The sequence below is a fragment of the Dama dama genome, chromosome 13 (genome assembly GCF_033118175.1).
Source record: "Dama dama isolate Ldn47 chromosome 13, ASM3311817v1, whole genome shotgun sequence".
In the NCBI taxonomy this organism is placed as follows: Eukaryota; Metazoa; Chordata; class Mammalia; order Artiodactyla; family Cervidae; genus Dama; species Dama dama.
Window position 1 is genome coordinate 31055024 of NC_083693.1, and position 20088 is coordinate 31075111.

At 48.2% G+C, this 20088-nt stretch overlaps 1 protein-coding gene and 1 pseudogene across 2 annotated transcripts in view; one reads left to right on the plus strand and one right to left on the minus strand.

The window, feature by feature from the left end:
* Positions 1 to 7435: 7435 nt before the first annotated feature.
* Positions 7436 to 20088, plus strand: part of PDE8A (phosphodiesterase 8A) — a 146168-nt gene continuing 133515 nt past the window's right edge. The window contains exon 1 of one of the 2 annotated variants that reach the window (XM_061158789.1): positions 7436 to 7917. In XM_061158789.1, coding sequence (XP_061014772.1) covers positions 7849 to 7917 — 69 coding nt within the window. In that variant the 5' untranslated portion in view covers positions 7436 to 7848. Of the gene's footprint in view, positions 7918 to 8843; positions 9066 to 20088 lie in introns of those variants that run through there. The other variant, XM_061158788.1, reaches the window with a different exon arrangement.
* LOC133068746 (U5 spliceosomal RNA) lies at positions 19494 to 19621 on the minus strand (annotated as a pseudogene).

A 20088-nucleotide genomic window follows, 5' to 3' on the forward strand; every position in this document is an offset into this window, starting at 1 on the left:
GCTCTGGGATGTGTCATATTTCACTTTCTGCTTCTCGAGTATCCATGATGTTTGGCTCCTCAGTTTCCCACATGTAGCTTATTTATCAGGGTTGCCTTGGTGGCTCAGCAGTAGAGAATCTGCCTGCTAATGCAGGAGATGTGGGTTCCATCCCTGGGTCTGAAAGATACCCTGGAGAAGGAAATGTCAACCACTCCAGTATGTCCATGGGAAAGCCCATGGACAGAGGAGCCTGGCAGGCTACAGTTCATGGGCCTGGACATGACCTAGCAACTAAATAAGAACAACAACTTATTAAAAATAAGCCAAAGCTTATTTTTGTGGAAGTGCTGGCACAGTGGAGACAGGTTGGGCTTTGGTGTCAGCTCGGGCAGCCTGGTTCTGCTGTCTGGTGTCTGTGTGACCTAGGATAGGTTATTTAACCTCTCTGAGCCTCCCTTTTCCCTCTGATAGATAACATTAACCTCATGGGGCTTTGGGGAGATGTAGATGGTGATATGTCTATTTAGTGCAGGCTCCAGGTTTAGCTGATGCTGTGGCAGGTCGATGGAAGGGGTGGGAAGGAGCACGTTTGTCCAGTGAGGGTGGAGAACAGGGAAAGTCACCAGGCTCTGGGATCTCCCTACACGACCCAGGCATGGGTGTGAGTCTGAGTCCCCAAGAGAAAGTCTGTGGACTGACGCTGGAAGGATTGCAAAAGTAGCCATAGATGTTTTGCCCAAAGTTTTCACTTTCGTCTCAGGTTCAAAGGATTTGTTAACAAAAGAAGCCACTTGTTATATACAAATAAATAATACATATATTTATTAGAGAATTATCTAACTTACTTTCAATATACTAACATTAAAAGAAAATAGAAATATAAAGAGCAGAGGACACATCACCAAACTGGGTTTTGACCAACATCCAGACTTAAACAGCGCTGGCGAGTCCCTTGTCACAGCACATCTGGAGTCCAGGTCCCAGGCAGCACGTCTGCTCCATGGGTAAGACTTCAAAGATTGCAGTTCTGGGTTCCGGCTTATAATCCCAGACTCAAACTGATATCATCATCAGTGACCATATTGCAAGCCTGGTTTCATTTTAATGCTGTTTGTTTTGTCTTGTAAAACTTGGAATGTTGTTAAGCCTGGGGCTTGGTTGGCCAGGTCCCCTCCAGGGGCTCAATAATCTCAAAATCCTTCTCCCGTGTTATCTATGGTGCTGCAAGTCTTACACTCACGGCAGGCAGACACTCAGAGTCAGGGCCGTGTCCAGGCAGGTTAGAAGCAAGGTCAGAGGCCTGTTCTGCTTTGTTTCCTAAGCCTAAACAAGATGATTATTTAATTTCCCTAACAATAGACAATGTGTAAACAAATGGGTGTGACTGTGTTCCAATAAAACTTCATATATGGATGCAGATATCTGAATGTCATAGACTTTTCACATGTTAATATATATGTGTGTGTATGTGTGTGTTTAGTCACTAAGTTATGTCTGACTCTTTGTGACCCCATGGAGCCCACCAGGGTTCCCTGTCCATGGGGTTTTCCCGGCAAGAATACTGAAGCAAGTTGCCATTTCATTCTCTAGGGGATCTTCCCTACCCAGGGATTGAACCCTCCTGCATTGCAGGCAGATTCTTTACTGCTGAGCCATCAAGGAAGCCCCGAAGGGCTCTTTGCCCAGATACAAACTCTGCAAGACACAGGGCACAAACAGCATGGCTTTAGGGCCTAGGAGACAATGAGAGACATTGTGTGTGCGTTTATATGCACACGTGTGTGAGTGCACACGTGTGTATGAAGGAGGTGTAGGATGATCAACCAGCCTGGTTTGCCTGGATTGCGGGTTTCCAGGGTGCAGGACTTCCAGTGTTAAAACCAGCAGGGTCTTGGGCAAACTGATACATGGTTGGTGACCCTGTGTGTCCTTTTTCCCCAGTGTGTGCCTGGAGCCCCGGGCCCTAAGGACCCCAGAGCCTCAGCTTTCACAGCATCAGGAGTCTGTGCCAGAGGCCCTGCAGTCAGCATGGTACAGGGGTACCCGCAACAGAGAGAATGGGGGGTGATCTCACTGCCTTCCCAGACCCACCCTCAGACACTCCCAGAAGTAACCGGGGGGACGTGGCTGGAGGCCTGCCTTAGTGGAGGGGAAAGAGCCAGCAAAATGTGGGTTATGACCACCATGGTGACCCAGGTAAAGTCTGGGGAAACCTGGGTTCCATTTTGTCATTGTATTTTCTGACGGGCCCTTGATAGTCTAGAGTATCACTCTTTTACTTAATTAAGGTATGTATTTATTGGTAGCTGTGCTGGTTCTTTGCTGCTTTGCCCGGGTTTTCTCTGGTTGCGGTGACTGAGGGTTACTCTCTGCTTCGGGTGTGGGCCTCTTGTTGTGGGCAGGCTTCAGAGGCCACAGCACGCCGGCTCAGTAGTTGCGGCACACAAGCTTAGTTGCTCCACAGCATGTGGAATCTTCCTGGACCGGGGATCGAGCCAGTGTCTGCTGCACTGGCTGGTTGATTCTTAACCACTGGACCACCAGGGAAGTCCTCCTGGTCCCTTTCAGATCTAACATTTTGTGATTCAGCCTCTCATTTCAAAAAAGGTAAGTCTCCGTTATTTACTTCTAATCTCGTCACTTTAGAGAAAGCTTTATTCTTAATAACTCTTGCATTGATTACTGAGTATCTTAGATATAAAGCTATATTCCCCACCACTAATGATCAATTTTCTCTCCAGTCCCAATTTCTGTGCTATCATTTCTAAGCCGTGCCTCATTGCATTTCTCAGACCATCTAGACAATACTAGGTAACAGTGGTGTGGGTGGTTGCCCTTTATTTTATTTCTGAATCTATTAATTATGCTCCAGTCAAGTGCTTTTTGGTCTTGGGACTCTCTTTAGAGTAGACCTGCTGTATCCCAGCCCTGGGGAGTGTTCTAGGGCTTTACTATTAAATATCTTGAAAGCTCTTAGCTGGAAATAAATACACTTAATTATATTAAAGAAGCATCCTTCTGTTTTTCAGAGCCTTTACAGAGGATAGGTATTGGGTTATTAAAGACCTGCATCAGCCCTCGTTCTAAAAAACGTCCGTGCCTTTGGAATAAATGAGGTCACACACGTGGAGTGCTTGGCAGAAATCCTAACACAGTCTGGCTGGCTGGTATCGTCAGGGTCCCATCTCAGGGCTGTCTGGACACACTGCTCTCCTCCTCTAGGCTGGGGGACCCTGTGTTGCTCCCCTACTCCTGCTGTCATGGAGGGGAAGCCAACAGTTATCCACTCCCTGTGGCCTGCTTCTTGAGGTGGCCATTCCTGAGGAAACCCGAGGCCTGTCCCACCTGCCAGGGAGGTAGGGTGAGCCCAGAGGCTGAGCCGGGTTGGGGTGCTGGGTCCAGGGCAGACAGAGGCAAGGACTGTTGTAAAACAACAGGACCTTCAGGGAAGGCCCTGTGAATTTTTCCTGAGACATCACCTTCCTTGCTGGCACTACCCTATTCTTCTCTCCCCTGCACACACCTGAACAAAGCACTTCTCAGAGGAGGGAGGCAGAACCAGCTGCAGAACTTGTGGGGCCCAGTGTGACATGAAAATATGGGGCTTCTTGTTCAACACTTGTTAGGAATTTCAGGATGGTCATAGCCGAGCATCAACCAAGACTGGGGCCTCTCTGAGCATGGGCTCCTGAGGGTAGGGACACTCCAAATTGGGAACCTTGGACAAGGAACTTTCTCTGCAGTGGAAACTGACAGTGTCGTTGTGGGGCTGGGAAGGTAGAGATGGGAGCTCCTAAAGGTCATGTTTTCAGCATCATAAGAAATTATGTCTGGTGAATCAAGCAGTCAGGACTGTGAGACGGTCCTAGTGGCATCTGAGGCCCTGATCTGAGCTCCCTTTCCCTTCCTGTATTCTGGGGAAATGAAGCAAGAAGTACCTGGGTTCGATCCCTGGATTGGGAAGATCCCCTGGAGAAGGGAATGGCAACGCACTCCAGTATTCTGGCCTGGAGAATCCCATGGACAGAGGAGCCTGGCGGGTTACAGTCTCTGGGTTCACTAAGAGTCGGACACAACTGAGCAACTAACATTGGCTGACCTGGAGAGTGCGGCTCTGATGTTTACAACCAAATACAGCAGTGTTTGGGATCTGAGACTGTCCCTAGTAGGTGGGAAAGTGTGGTTGGAGTCGAGGGTAGCAGGAGCCAGCACTGGAGGCTGAGCCCCCTTGTTGGGAGTGGAGGAGTCTGAAATGGCAGGTGCGAACAGGGTCATTCTGAGAAAGAGGGTGCATAGTGGGTGGTCACTTCTAAGCTCCAGGAGAATCCTGAGTACCAAGGTCCAGAGCCAAGCAGAGGAGAGACGTGCTGGGGTGCACCTGGGTTGTGGAGTCAGAGGACAGCATCTGGGGGCTTCTCTCTGCTGTCCTCACCTATGGGAACTGCTGCTCTCTCCTTACGGTTCTGGCCTTCAGGGCGGATCATCCAGTCCCTTACCGGAGAAAGGCAGGAACATTCAAACACTGTACTCAGGGCTTGGAGGTATGGAGAGAAATGAAGGTAAGCCGGCCAGGGGCCTGGAAAGGATGATCAACAGAGGTTTTATATCTGGGGTGGTTGGATTCTCCCTATCCAGGAGCAGAGGGCGTGGCTAAAGGGTTCCCCCTTTCAATTGCTCAGCTCAGCCTGGCTCTAAGTTTTCATTTCCTTTCATCCCTTCTGGAGCTGGGATGGGATGAGAGGGTACATACCTTTTCACCAAACAATTCAACTTTTAGGAGTCCATCTTAACAGAAAAAGATACATTCAAGGATGTTCACTGCAGCCCTGCTTCTAATAGCAGTGTGTGTGTGTGTGTGTGTGTGTGTGTGTGTGTGTGATTATTCATAGAAACAGGTCTGGTAGCATATGGTCCAAACTGTTAACAATAGTTACCTCTACGGAAGGAAGGGAGTGGGGAAGGAAGAAAGGCTTTCCTTTGCCTCTGCACATTTTATATGATTATGCTAAGTTTAATTTTTTTTTTTTTACTATTTTTCTAGCACATATTAATGTGATTTAAAAAGATTTAAAAATCACGTTGTAAAAAAAAAAAAATCACGTTGTACAAAATCTTGCAATTTAGAGAAATGAACTGAAGTCTGATGGCACAGATTTGTAGTGGTATGGATCCTCGGGGTAATTTTATTCCGTCCAGCAGTTTTTGGCAGTCTGGGGGCAGGCCTGCAGGAAGATGGTGTTGAAAGGACCCAGGAGAATTTGGCAAGCTAAGACACAGGCGTTCAGTAATTATTCTGGGCATCTGACATCGGTTAGCCTATTTAATCCCTGAGGGGTAGATATCGTTAATCCTAGATTTACAGTGAAGGAAAGTGGCTTGGAGAGAGGGCGTGTGGCAGGACTGGGATTCACACCTCAGGGTGTGGGATCTCTCCCGCTTATGGCTGCTTCCAGCTGAGTTCAGTGGGGAGGCAAGGAGAGGAGCAGAAAACTGGGTGCCAGTATCAGCCTTTGAATGCTAACTCCCAGGTGGAGGAGGAAGTAAAGCCAGGAGGGAGCACCAGTTGTAAAAAAAGGATCAGCTTAGGTGTGAGAGGCGAGGAAGCCAAGTTGGTTTGGGTTTTACATAGAATAAAGCTGTGTGGAATGCTGCATCTTCATGTCTCTTATGAACTGGGGAGGGGGTCAGAGGACTGAGGAGTCTCCTGGAAATGGCCTGTGTGTGGGGGTGCCAGGCTGGCCTCTGTCTCTTGGCTGAGTCCTTTCCCAGTCCCATTGACCTCATGCAGAATAAGTACTGAAGTCGACATTCAGTGACAAGTGTGAGCCTGGTGAGGGGTCAAGCAGTCCTGTTTAGGGGTCCCTGCAGTGGGGGGAAGAATGGATTGGGGTGGTGGGGGAGTATATTCTCCAGCATGCCACCAACTTCCAGGTACCCACATGACTGGTTGCCTCTCCTGCAGCAGCAGTGGGGTTGTGTGTGCGCGCTTTCCACACACATCCACGTGGAGGGCTTCTTCACAGGGACTCAGGTGTCCTGGGTGAGCAAGTGAGTGGCACATGCCAGTGAGGTTTGTGTTAGTTCTGTCACTGTGACTCCTTTTGTGTCCCTTGTCACTGAGGTCTGGGGAAACTGGGTAGAGAAGTGTTCAGGGACTTTGAGGTTCAGATGATGGCCAGGGAAGGAGGGCTGTGGTGGAATTGGTGTTAGGCAGTCGAAGCTGAGGTGAGAGGGGAAGCTGTGACTTCCTGGAGTGTTCTAGGCTGAGTTCCAGAGTATGGATGAATGTGAGTGGGGGGTTGCTCCTTGTGACCCCAGAAGTAGGCAAATGACTCCCACCATTCCTACCTGCTCCTACTTCATTCTTGGTTTTAGGTCTCTAAGTTTAGTGTTCCTAAATTGCAGACCTGGAAATCAGTTAATGTGCCTATGCAACAGTTCTCTGAGAACAGAGGGTAAGTGACCAGCTCAGGACAGCACAAGGCAGCGCAGGAGGCCAGCAAGGGGATAAGGGGATCAGGGTCAGCTGGGGGTAAGTGTCCTCACCCCTAATTAGAGCAGGGCTCAAGGATTTCCAGAGAGAGGCCAGGACAACAATGTCCTGTATTCGAAGGTGGGCCCAAGAGGCACCCTGGAATGCCAGAAGGAGGCAGGGTCAGTGCTGGGAGTTGTCAAGGCCAGACTTCTCAGTGAGGCAGGGCAGGGAGGACAGAGGGTCTGAGACAGACTTTCAAACTCTCTGATGGTTCAAAGCATTTTCTTCACCAATTACTCTTTATTTAGAAGAGTCAAGGTTCTGCCTGGAAAAATTACCTTCTAAATCCAGCAGCACAGAGGCAGAAAACACTGCAGTTTTGGTAGTATTACTGGTGATAGTAAAAATCTTCCCTTGTGTCTTTTAAGACATCGTCATTGAGCCGTTGGTACTTTTATAAAGCAGGGAGGCGTATTATGATTATTGCTAAATGTGCTTGAACTTGATAATGTAAGTCATGTGCCAGTGGCTTGGGCCAGTTAGCCTAGTAAAGAGGGCTGGTAGCGGGAAGCTACTCCCCGGTTACCAGGCCTTTCTGATCGGCTGCCCTCGGGGAACTGCCCGGTGCCCACCTCGGGCCCTAAAGATCCCTGCTGCAGGGGGCGCGGGGGGCTGTGGATCTTAGGTTCCGTGGCACCGTGAAGCCTGAGCCACCGCAGGGAACCCGGCGCTGGGGCCCCTGCGGCAGTGCCAGCGCCGCAGCAGGGACTCCAGCCCGGAATACGCCTCCAGGTCTTCATAGTAGCCGGGACCAAGGCGGGAGCGGGCGGCACCTCAGGGTCGTTCCAGGGCCGCGCTAAGAAAGGTGTGGAAGGCGGCTGAGGAAAGGGACCCGCCGTGCCGGGGTCTCGGCTGACCGCGAGCCGCCGGGGATGGAGGGGCGGGAGTGAGGGTGGGTCCGAGGTGGGCAGCTCGAGGGTACGTGATGCACACCTAGGGGTGCCACCCTCCAGTTGATCGTGGGAGGGGACCCAGGCACAGAGAGCCTAAGTGATTCGCCCAAGGTCACACAGTGAGCGGGTGGCGATGTGTGTGGGGTGCCCTTCAGCCAATGCGCCTGGCGTCATCACAGGCCTCCTCTGGTTAAGACAGTGGGAGGGCATCCCCAGCCTGACACGAAATGTGGCTTTTTGTCATCCCAGCCTCCCAGTCGCTGGTGTAGGCGGGCCTAGGGCTCCAAGTCTTGGCGCGTGACGACACAGACTGAGCCCGAGTCAGTAACACCCGGCACCCCCCACCCCCAACCCCGGCTCTTGAATGGCTCAGAGACAGGGCCCTGACCGAAGTCACGCAGCTGCTAAGTTTAGGAGCCGGGATTCGAACCCTGCGGTATGGGTTTCAGTGACCACAGGCCGGAGATCAGAGACCACTGGCTCGGGAGTGACCACGTGCGGCCTTGGGTAAGTCGTTCTCCCTCTGGTAGCCCGGCCGCGCGCCCCTCCCGTCGTGGCCGCGCATGCTCCAAGGCGGGCGGAGCCGGGAGGCGGCGGCGGGCGCCCCAGCTGCTTTGCATTGACGCCAGCACCCGCTGGAGGTCACCGCTGGGGGCTGGGCGCGGCGTGCTGCCGGCAAGACCCGGCCCGGAATACGGAGCCGGAGCCGCGCCGCCGGAGCTCCCCAGCGAGCGCCTCCGCTTCAGCGCTTCTCGACGGCGCGGCCTCAGGTCCGCGTCCCTCCGTCCCTCCCGGGGTGGACGCGGCCTTGCTGTCCCGACGGGATTCCTCCGGCCCGCACCGCTCAACGGCCAGAGATCTATTCTAGGTTTCTCAGCCACCAGCCCTCGGACCAGGGGCATTTATCCGTGGGGCGGCCGGCGGAGCGACGTGAGAGCCCGGGGCCTCTAGAGGCGGCAGCCACAGCGCCTCCGGAGCCGGAGCGGGCGTAGCCCGGAGCTCACCTCCCCTCGGGGGGTCGCACCGCCTCACGGCGAGGGCGGCGTCGCTCGCGCGGCGGGGACTTGTCGGCTCTCGGGCCGGGAGAGCGCAAATCTCCTCCCCCAAAATTCCCCGGAAGCGCGGCGCGGCCGAGGCGAGCGCGGCGATGTGAGGGGAGGCGGCCGGCGGCTCCCTCCTCAGGAAGGGCATGTTCGGAGGGGCGGCCGCGGTGCGCTGCCCGCCCCACCGCCGCCTCCCCACCGCCGCCGCTGCCGCCGCCGCCGCCGCCGCGCCCGCACCGCGATAAAAGGGGCGGCCGCACTTCCTGACGGGAGACCCGCGCTCGCCGCCGCCGCCCGCCCAGGCGGCGATGACACGGCGCACGCGGCGGCCCCGAGGCGCCGGGCGGGCCGTTTACTGACCGGATCGCGGCTGCCCGCCAGCGTGTCCGCGGCGCTGCCGCCAGCATGGGCTGCGCCCCGAGCATCCACATTTCCGAGAGCCGGGGGGTGTACCCCGGCGGCAAAGAGGCCGAGGACGTGCCGGGCCCCGCGGCGCCGCCGCTCGCGCCCGGCGGGCCGAGCCTCCCACCCGGCCAGAAGACGGCCGCCTCAACCCGGGCCCCCGGCTCCAGCCTCGCAGAGTCCGAGCCTTGCGGAGGCAGCGGCAGCAAGGTAAAGGGACACCGGGCGGGCGGCTCCGGGGTTGCGGTCCGCGGTGAAACTCGGGCCCCGCGGGGCGGCAGCCTTCCCGGGGGGCCGGGCGGGGCCCCGTCCCCGGCCGCGGTGCCCTCTCGGCCGGCTTTGACGGACGCCCGCGGACCGTCCTGGCCCGGGCGGCGCCTGGAGGAGGACCGACCCCGGTCCCTGGGGGCCCGGCTTAGCCGAGTTGTGAGGAGGACGCTCGCCGAACCGCGGCGTCGGTTCCCGGGGCACGTCTGTCGCGCCGTCTGGGGCGAGGGACCGCCGTGAACTTGACCGAGGCGCTTGAATCCATTCCCTACCGGGCAGCGGATGCGGAGGACACCTCCCCAAACCCAGGCCCCCAGGATATTCTGGCGCGACCCTGAACGTTCAGTCAGTGTGAACTTTGTTCTGGTTCTCGTGGTGGAACGGGAAGGGCGGCCAGCCTGTGAAGCCGGGGTACTGGACCCTACCGCCCCGTTGTGTTTTCCCTGTTTGGGCTTTGCACAAGCCTGCAGTGGCAGTTTTCCATTTTCTTTGGACTATTTAAAATGTAATCTGGAATATCAGCTTTGCCTCATTGCACATGTATTTGAGGTCCCGGTTTATTAGCATGCATGTTGTTCTTAAAGCCTGTGTAATTAGAAAATACTATCAGAAACCCAGTTTTTGAAGCATTCAGCAGAACGAAGTTAATTTATCAACCAGTCTTACTGGGACATTTTGTAACTTTTTAAAATTGCGTGTCTTCTCCAGCGCCTGTTGCCTAGGCTGTGTTTAGCCAAAGTTTCTGGGCTTTGTCTTTGTTAAGGTTTTCTAAAAGAAAGGTGTTTTCCTTTTTTAAAAAAGGAAAAAAAGTTCATGAAGACAGACTGCAGACATTTTCGGGTTCTGTGATTTGAAATTTTAGAGCTGGAATTCACGCGTTTGTTTATTAATCTAGGGGGACATTTTCCTGTATGCATGGCTATATAGATTGTTGAGGCTCATCAGTCTCTTTGCTGCTGTATTTTAAGAGTCATTTGTAGAATTGTCTTGATTTTCTTGCTTACTGCTAGATCTTCCAGTTAGAGGGTTAGAAATTGGTTCATTTTCTCTCTTAAATTTCCAGCAGTCATCATGCCTTTTCCATGTGAAAGTGAAAAGTCTTTAAAAGTCTTTTTCAGTGTTGCATAACGTAGATGCAACACTCCCCCTCTCATACGTGCTCTGAAAATTCAGGTTCACTCTGTTCATCAGATTTGGGAGTCCTTCTATGGAGTCATTGAAGAACCCTGTGATAGTTTTGAACTACTTACCTAAGCTGCTCTTAATACTGTTGTAATGCTTGTGGGTTAAGCTACCTAATTGGCTTTTTTTTTTTTTTTTAAGTGTTACACAGGTGAAATTGAATAGCAAAGCTTTAACAGCTTTCAAGTTTTTGACCCAGATCTGATATTGGTTATCTTACATTAAGTAATATTAAGTTTTTAGTTAACACGAGTAGCTTTTCAAGAAGTCTTGTGCCTTATTGGCCTACTGGGGGCAGTTGTGGATGTCCTGAATTCACCCAGGTGTCTTGTAAGCATCTCCAGTGCAGCAGTTTGCTCTCTGCCACCCACTTTGCCAGGAGGACCCCTGAGTTTCTAAGAGTCTTGCCAGGCCATTGTGTTGAGTGGGGACCCAGAAAAATACATTCATCATTACAGTGCTTAATCCAGTGGCATGCATATAATAGGTGCTGAATAAATGTTGAATTTGATTTTTGTTATTAATGAAATGATGAAACTTTTTCAGCCACTGGAATTGGATTCCATAAAACCTTGGTGCAAGATTTAAGGTTAGTTTTTCAAGAGGAGGAGCCAAATTATAAATAACACCACAGTCACAGAATTAATAGTCCCATGCTTGTTATTCATGAACTACAACATGTTGATACCACATCTCAGTTACAGATATTTGTAATTAGGCCTGTCAAGTGAGACACCAGGGAAGCCCATATCAAGTGATGGTGGTGGTTTAGTCACCAAGTCGTGCCCTGTCAAGTGATAGGCAGAGGTAAATATCAGCATATTTTTGATTCACTATTTTTCTCTTTAAGGGAATGAATCTTCTGAAATTAAGATACTCAGTATGTTCTGGAAATTAAAAAAACCCATGTTTAGAGAAGATAAGCTTTCAGCAATTTAGCAAAGTCAAATTATTACACCATGAATTTAAATTCCCTTATATAAACATACCAAGATCCAATTTTAGCTCATTAAAAAATACTTCATATTAAAATATACTAAGTCAGCTTATTGAATGAATTCCAGTCAGAAATTCACTGGGGAAATTTTTGTATTTCTATACCATGTCGTAAAAACCAGTTTATCAGAGTGCTTGGGAGATTGATAATCAATTGCATTTTCACAGTAATTAAACAGTGCATCCCCTACACCTGTAGTGTATCCCACATGTGTTCCATGAAGCAATTTGTGGACCGTTAATAAGCATTAAATGGATAAAGGGTCCGTGGTCAAGTTAGTTTGGGAAATACTGGCTCAGGCTAAATTTGTCAGATTTCTTTAATACAGGATTTGTCAGAAAACTTAATTTCCTAAAACACACTGTGAACCTCCAAGCCAAGAATGTGCAACACTTCCCAAATGTGTTTGATTATGGAACCCATTTGTTGAGGTATATCTTAGGTAGGCCGCATGTTAAGTCATGATTCCTAACATGAGATAACTAGTATTCAAAGTGCAAGAAATATACTGAACAGTGCAACTCAATAAATATAATTTGCTCCTTAATGATTCCAAAGGTACTTCAGGATCTCGTAATACACGAAGCTGGCTCATCTTTATGAACTCATTTAAGTATTACTAAAAATACGCTGGCTGTTTATTCATTTCAGGAGTTATAGTCTCTGTGGTTACAGATAATGAATGCTGTGTTCAATTTGAACACTTACAGTTTTGTTTTGTTTTGAATCAGGGTGCACTTTAACTGTAACATTTAATATTTTCTTGTCAGTCTTTAGATTTACTCCATTTTCCTTTTCCTTGGCTAGGACTCTGAGTTGCCCTTGAAAGATCTGAGTGTGGGGGCGGGAGTGTCCAAGGAGACCTTCTGCTCCCCCCTCTCCCTTTTTGGAGACACACAGGGAACAACTAAAGGTGGGTCCGCCCTCTCCCCCTGGGTCACTCATCAGCCCTGTGAAGGGGCAGCCCCTCTGTTTTGTTCACTGCTGTGTTCGTGCCTGCCCACCCCCCTCCCCCCCCCACACACACACAGTAGGCCTTCCATAGACATTGGTTGAATTGGAGAATTGTGTGAACTAGACTGTTAGAAGTGGAAAATCCAGCCAGCCCTAGTAAAGGAGAAATAGAAACTAGTTTTACCTAGAGTGGCGGCTGTAGAATTTAGACTTGAGTTTTTGGAAGTGTCTGGTATTCCTTTCTCAGCGCTTTTCTACCCAGGAAGTAATCCATCTTCGCTCTTGTGAGCCCAGGTTTCCCCGTGAAGACTTAAGGATTAGTGCGGCAGGGTGGGCAGTACACAGAGGTGACCGGTAACAGCACGGCCAGCGCTGACCTCTCACCAGGGGTTCCTGCCGTCAGCTCTCAGGCCGACTCTGTCCTTCTCTAGTATTTGCTGTGTCATTTTCTTTCCCTCCACCTAGTTTTCTCTTATTTTTCACCACCTTCCCCTTCTTCCCAGTCTTTTCTCCCTTCTTTACCCCACTAGCCCACTGGTGACATGAATCACCCTAGGCCATCAAAATTTGCTGGTTTCTTAGTGTTTCCTAGCTCTGGAATAAAATTTGTTGCCTACTGTTAATATATAGAGTGGATTAATCCAACTTATATTTCCCTAAAAGAAAGTAAAGTTTTCTTTTTGTGTGACCTGAGTGACTACTCTCCCCCCGCCTCCCCAAGAAGGGTCATTGACCCTTGAATTATAGATTATGTAAATTACTGAAACTTTCCCTGTAAAAGTTTAGTTGAGAAAATGGGACTCAACTTTCTGTTCCTGAAGTAAGAAGAATTTTATCTTGAGCTCATGGGCTCTGAGTTCTCTAATCCTTATGTCCTTATGCCTTTTGGTGTGTAGAATCTCATTATCTTGCCAAGCCTAGCTATAAAGATAACTGCTTTTTAAATTTTCTTGAATGCCTATTATATACATAAATACTTTGTATGATACACTTTTTTTTTTTTAGTGCTTAATGTCATTACCACCATGACTGTAAGTGTGGTTCTTAAGAGTGATGTGATGAAGGTCACAGCTCTGTCAGCTCAGACCTGCCCTCGGCCGGCCTTGACCTTCTCCTTGCTGAAGTAAGTGTTCGGTCCCTTCTGGCATAAACGTTCCCTGTCAAGTGTCTTGTGATGCTGGTGACCCCTTGGACTGCTTGCCTGTTTGGATTGGGTTCCTCCGTAGGGAATGGTTCGGGATGTGAGGCCATGGGGTGAGGCAGGCATCTCCGAATTACCTAAAATGCCTTAAAGGACAGAGTATTTTTAAAAATTAAAAAGAAATCAGAAAACAGAGGGAGAAGTTGACTGGCACATGGGTAAGCCCTTGGGTGTGTCTGCTGTTGGTGGCTCCTGCCTGGTTTCTCGGCACACAGGGGTGGGTGGTAGGAGGCCTCGGACTCTGAGATTCTGGGAGTGCAAGCTCTTCGTCCGAGTTGCACCTGGCTTTCCACGATGCCTCCTGTGTTGTAGGCACTTTGCTGGATGTCTTGTGGACCTTATCTCTCTTCCGCCCTGTGAGGTGGCTGGTGTCATTTCCGTTCTGCAGATAAGGTGCCAGAAGTTAGAAACTCACCCAGGACCAGACAATTAAGCAGGGATGCAAATCCATTGTTTGTGGCGCTTATCTCCTGGCTGGTTGCTCTGATAACCAACCACCCCTGTCCCAGTGTTATATCCACCGTTCTCTGGCCTCCCACTCAGCTCTGAGCATCGTGGGTCCACCTGGGCTTTAAGCAGGCATCCTGAGTCTGTTACTAAAATTTCAAGTCTTGATTTACTGGGGAGATTGGTTCCAGTCCTAGCTTAGGTTCCCATGTCTGCGGAAGTTGCAGCTGTATTCGGCCCTGTCCCGGGTAATGGCCTCCAGTCAGGCATTCTGTGAGGCCCTCTGATGTCCCCTCTTAACTCTCTTAACGAGTCGGCAGGCATCCCTCAGGGCTGCTTTCTCCTCCCTTTCCTGCTCAGGCTGCAGGTAACCTTCCTTAGCTAGGACCTCCATAGGAGCCAGCCTGCAGGGCAACCCCTCACCCCTTCTTCTGCCCCCAGTTCCACACATACACACCCTCCCTTGAGCTCTCGGTTGTACTCTCCTCTGCTCTTGGGACCTCCTGTATAGCTCTCGTGGGCTCAGATTTCTCTCCCAAGCCTGCTGCTTGATTATAGGCCTCTGGAGGGCAAGGGCTATGTCCTGGTTTCAGTACAGTTCCCAAAGCGTTTGGCACACTGTGTTTGGATAAAGACACCAGTCTCTAAGGCTGAAAGGGCTTTTATTTCTATTCCTTGGGTCTATCTCACCTGTTTAAAGTTAACAGAAATTATTGGGGGTGTGTTATGCTTTAAGAAAAAGCCAAAATATCCTGAAGCCAGTGATTAATCTGCAGGATGATTAGTAAAGCTTTTGCCTCTCATTTTGGCCATGTCAGGGTTGAGCAAACGTGCCTGGGTCCCGGCCCTCTGCTCTGCTTTTGTTCTGCTCTGTAAGATGAGTGCTGGAGTATCTTGTGAGAGAGCTGTTTTGACAAGTCTTGTACTGGAGTTTCTTTGCTACAGGCCTCATCTGCACAGATGGGAAGGCAAGCTCAGTTTTCCCCACACTTTCTGGACGGCCTCAAAGAACACCAGGACTTGCCTGGTGGCTAAAGAGTAAAGATTCTGCCTGCAGTGCAGGAGACCCGGGTTCAGTCTCTGGGTCGGGCAGATCCCTGGAGAAGGGCATGGCAACCCACTCCAGCACCCTTGCCTGGAGAGCCCCCATGGATAGAGCGGGGATGGCCAGCTTTTATGCTGTGTGGGCTGAAAATTCACCCTCGACCTGTGGAGACCGTGGTCGTCGCCTGCTCAGCGTGCGTCTCCCGCCCGCGTCCTGCCCTTCAGTGCGGCACTGCTCCAGCCTTGTCCTCTGCTCCTGGGACAAGCAAAGGGCTGGAGGCCTGGGGCAGTTTCCACGCGGTCTTCACACGTTTGAGATTTACAGCAGCTCCCAAGTGAGGCGTGTTGGAGAGAAGAGAAGTGGGGGAGCCACAGGTGTCTGTGTTTAAAGCCAGCACCATGAGGTACCAGCTGTGTGATATTCAGCAAGTTCTGACCCACGTTTTCTCAAGCATGAAATGAGACTAGAATACCTGGATTTTGGTGAAGATCATTTAAAATAGTCTGTGTGCATATGTTTTATTAATTCCAAAGCACTAGTACATGTAAGGATCTTTTTCTTTCAGTTACCTTTCTCAAGGACAAACTTTGCTTAAATATATTTGCTTATATTTAATTTTTTTTTTTTTTTTTTTGACTGTGTGCACAGCGTGGGAGATCTTAGTTCCCTGACCAGGGACCGAACCCAAGCTGCCTACACTGGCAGTGTGGACTGGACTGCCAGGGAAACCCTCTATCTGCTTATTTTTTAAAGCATATCTCTTCCTTTTAAAAATACATTTTTATCTTTCCCCTAATATTTTATTAGTTTGAAAAGTTTCAAACATATAGCAAAGTTGAAAGAATTCTTACGTGTGTACCCACCACTGAGATTTTATAGGTAACACTTGCCTTTGTTTGCTTTATCATTTCTCTATTCACCCACAAATCTGTTTTATTTTTGGAGCCATTTCCAAGTAAGTTGCACACATCAATATACTTAACTCCTAAACACTTCACTATGCATATCACCTAGAGATCAAAATTTGTCTTTTTTTTTTTTTTTGACAAATGTGTATGCCTGTGTAATGCAGAATCTCTGTTCAGGATACAGAATATTACCGTCACCCTAGAAAGTTCTCTGTGCTCCTTCTCCATTCCTAACCTTAACCCTCAACAACCACAGTTCTTATATTTTTTTCCATTATAAATTATTTTTGCCTATTCTAGGCTTCATAGAGATAGTCTTGAATGTATTCTTTTGTCTAAGGCTTCAGCATAGTATTTTTGAGATTCATCTATGTCACATGAGTCAGTAGGTGGCTCTTTCTTGCTGAATCGTATTCTGTTTTGTGACTAGATCACAGTTCACTTACTCATTCTCTTGTCAATGGCCTGCATTTCATTTTCGGCTATTAAGAGTACAGCTGCTATGAATATTTTGGTATAGATTATTACATGGGCATGTACTTTCATCTTTCTTAGGTTAATACCAAGAAGTGGAATTGCTGGGTCATAGGATAGCTATTATCTACTATGTTTAGCTTTCTAAGAAACTGCTTGACCTTTCTTCAGGGTTCCACAGTTTCACCTTCCTGCCATCTGTGTATAAGGAAAGTTTGGTGGTCTGCATCCTTGCCCCAGTTTGGTGTTATCGGTCTTTTAATTTTGGCCATTCTGGTGGGTATGTAGTGATATGTCCTTGTGATTTTGATTTTGATTCCTTGATGGCTAATCATTTTGTGAATGTTTTCATATGTTGATTGTTTATGTAACTTCCTTTTTGAAGTTTTCATTTTAACAGTTTATTGAAAGGAAATATAAATGTGTCATCATGGTCTCTGGGTTCTGTTGTTCAGTCGCTAAGGCACCTCCAACTCTGGCCACCCCATGGGTTGTAGCCCTCCAGTCTCCTCTGTCCATAGGATTTCCCAGGCAAGGATACTGTAGTGGGTTGCCATTTCCTTCTCCAAGGGATCTTCCCGTCCCAGGGATTGAACCCAGTGCTTCCTGCATTGGCAGGCGGATTCTTTACCGTTGAGCCACCAGAGAAGCCCAAATGAAAAACAGTCTCCTGTTTGCACTAAATAAGTTACGCAAGGCATTACCATGAAGGAAAAGGGTGATAAATTAAACTAGATTAAAATAAAGAACTTCTCAACAAAAGAGAGTGAAAAGGAAGGAAACCATAAACTGGAAGATGATGTTTGCAACACTTAATACCAATGAAGGATTAGTATTCAGAATATATCTAGAACTCCTACAATAGATAAGAAAAAGATTAATTGAAAAAGAAGCAAAGTCTTGGACAAGGAGCTCATTAAAGAGGAAACCAAATGGCCATTAAATATGTGAAAAGATGTCAGCCTCATTGGAGAAATGCAAATTACAATGAAATAACATTTTATACCTACCAAATGGGCAAATGTTTAAAAGCCTGACAATATTTTAACTTTTTATTTTGTATTGAGGTATAACTGATTAACAATGTTGTGACAGTTTCAAGTGAAGAGTGAAGTGACCCAGCCATACATACACATATTTCCGTTCTCCCCCACATCTCCCTCCATGTGCTATACAATAGGTCCTTGTTGGCTGTCCATTTCAGACATATCCGTGTGTATGTGTCTGTCTCAAACTCCCCAGTTACCCCTTCCCCCCCGTGCCTCCCCCCACCCCCACAACCATAAGTTTATTCTACAAGTCTCTGGGTCTCTTTCTGTTTTTTAGTTTATTTGCATCATTTCTTTTTAGATTATACGTGTAAGGGATGTCATAGGATATTTCTCCTTCACTGTCTGACTTATTTCACTCAGTATGACAGTCTCTAGATCCAATCCATATTGGTGCAAATGGCATTATTCCATTCTTTTTAATGGCTGAGTAATACTCCATTGTTTATATGTACCACATCTTGTTTATCCATCCCTCTGTTGATAGATGTTTAGGTTGCTTCCATGTCTTCTACTTCAACAGTATAAGTAAAAGTGTAATTCAGTTCAACTGCTTGGAAAACCATTGTCATTACCAAGGAGAGCTAAACATGTGACCCTGTGACCTAGCAGTTTTAACCCTAGAAATACACGTGTACATATGTGTGCTGAGGTATGTACAAGAGTGTTCATTGGAGCATTGCTTTTATTGATAATAGCAACCTTTTTGATAAAACCCAAGTATCCCTCAGCAACATAATGGATGAATAAGTTGTACTATGCAAAAGAATGCTTTTCAGCTTTGAAAATGAATGGCTTAGCATGGAACTCCATGTTATGTGCCAGCCTGGGTGACAGTGGGGTTTGGGGGAGAATGGATACACGTATATGTGTGGCTGAGTCCCTTTGCTGCTCACCTGAGACTATCACAGCATTGTTGATTGGCTACACTCTAATACAAAAGAAAAAGTTTAAAGTTCAGGGAAAACAAGCAAAAAAATGAATGGCTTATAGCTACAGGTGTCAACATAGATCAGTCTCAAAACAATGTTGAAAGAAAACCTAGAGAAGAATTTATAAAGTGTGACCCTTTTAAAGATTAATAGCTAAGCAGTATATTATGTAGGAATGTATGTGATATACACATGCATATAGATATTAAAACTATGAAGAAAAACCAAAGAAATAATTACTATAAAATTCAGTTAGGCAGAGAAAGTTTATTTTACAGACTGAAATGACTGGCAGGTTGATTTGAGTGCCTCCTACAGAAGATCTGGAGCCAAGCAGGAGGCCCTGCCCTCAGGACACAAGTAGTCTTCTCTGGAAAGGTGGGGCCTCTGACCTGGAAGTGAGGGTGGCGCCTGAGGGGTGGAGTGGGTGTTCAGGGAACAGGCAGGATCTTGGTCTGGACCCATCATCGGTACAGAGGGCGGAAGGCGGGAGGGGCTTGGCCTGTGCTCAGAAGACCCAGGACTTGGGTGGGTAGAGAGTTGGCTGTTCCACAGACAGTGAGGAGTTGACCGGGGGCAGGAGGAGAGGCTTGAAAGCCAGGTTGAGGCATTCAGAGGCCCCCTCTGAACCTCGGCATTTTCATTTTCAACATTGTGGTTGCAGGATGAATATATTTTATGAAGTTTTAGGAGGAAGATGCACTGGGTGGAGTGAGGAGAAGCTGGAGGTGGGACGTGACTCGGGGCTATGGTGGTGGGTCAGGCGCAAGGTGTGACCAGGTATACGGACACAGTGCAGTGGTTTGGGAAGGAAGGGAAGGCCCGCTGACAGGCTGGGGAGTGGAGTGGGTTCAGGGAGCGGGGGGTGACAGAACGGGACCTACGGCTCAGGGCCGATAACATGCCTCCGTTTGTACTGTGCTGTCCATTGACTGGGTGCTGGTTTTTAAAAAATTGAAATATACTTGGTTTGCACTGTTGTGTTGATTTGCACTTTGTGTTGCTTTACACCGTTATTAGTTTCTGGGGTATAGCAAAGTGAATAAGTTTATATATATCCTTTCTCATTGTAGTTTATTACAAGTTAGTGGATATAGTTTCCTGTGCTATACAGTAGTAGGACCTTGTTTATTTTATATGTAGTAGTTTGTATCTGCTAATCCCGAACTCCTGATTTATCCCTCCCCTGTTTCCCCTTGGGTAACAAGAAGTTTGTTCTCTTTGACTGTGAATCTCAGAATTGTTTCTCTCCACGGAAATCTTCATTAAAAGGAGAAGGATTTATTTGATCTGAAGAGAAATCTGAGTGCAGTTTTTATCCATTATCTCATTTGATGCTCTCCAAGCTCCTGTGAAGTAGAAAGGACAGAGTTTATTTTCCCTGTTGAAGACCTAAAAGAAGCAGAACTTTAAAGAGATCAAATGACTTGCCCAAGTTTGTGGTAACTTCTTTCAGCAACAGGTTCACTATAATAGCATAGGGTAGAAGCCAGAGGAAGGAGAGGTTGGGGGGTTTTTTAGAAAAGCCTTTCTTGTCTCTTGGTTCTGGATTTATTTCATAAAAGTAAGTTTTTACATATATATTACCATATGTAAAATAGATAGCTAATAGGAAGGTACTGTATAACACAGGGAGCTCAACCCAGTGCTCTGTGACAGCAGGGGCGTGGCAGGGAGGCTCTGGAGGGAGAGGACGTATGGATACTTGCAGCTGATTGACGTTGTTATATGGTGAAAACCAACACAATGCGGTAAAGCAATTACCCTCCATTTAAAA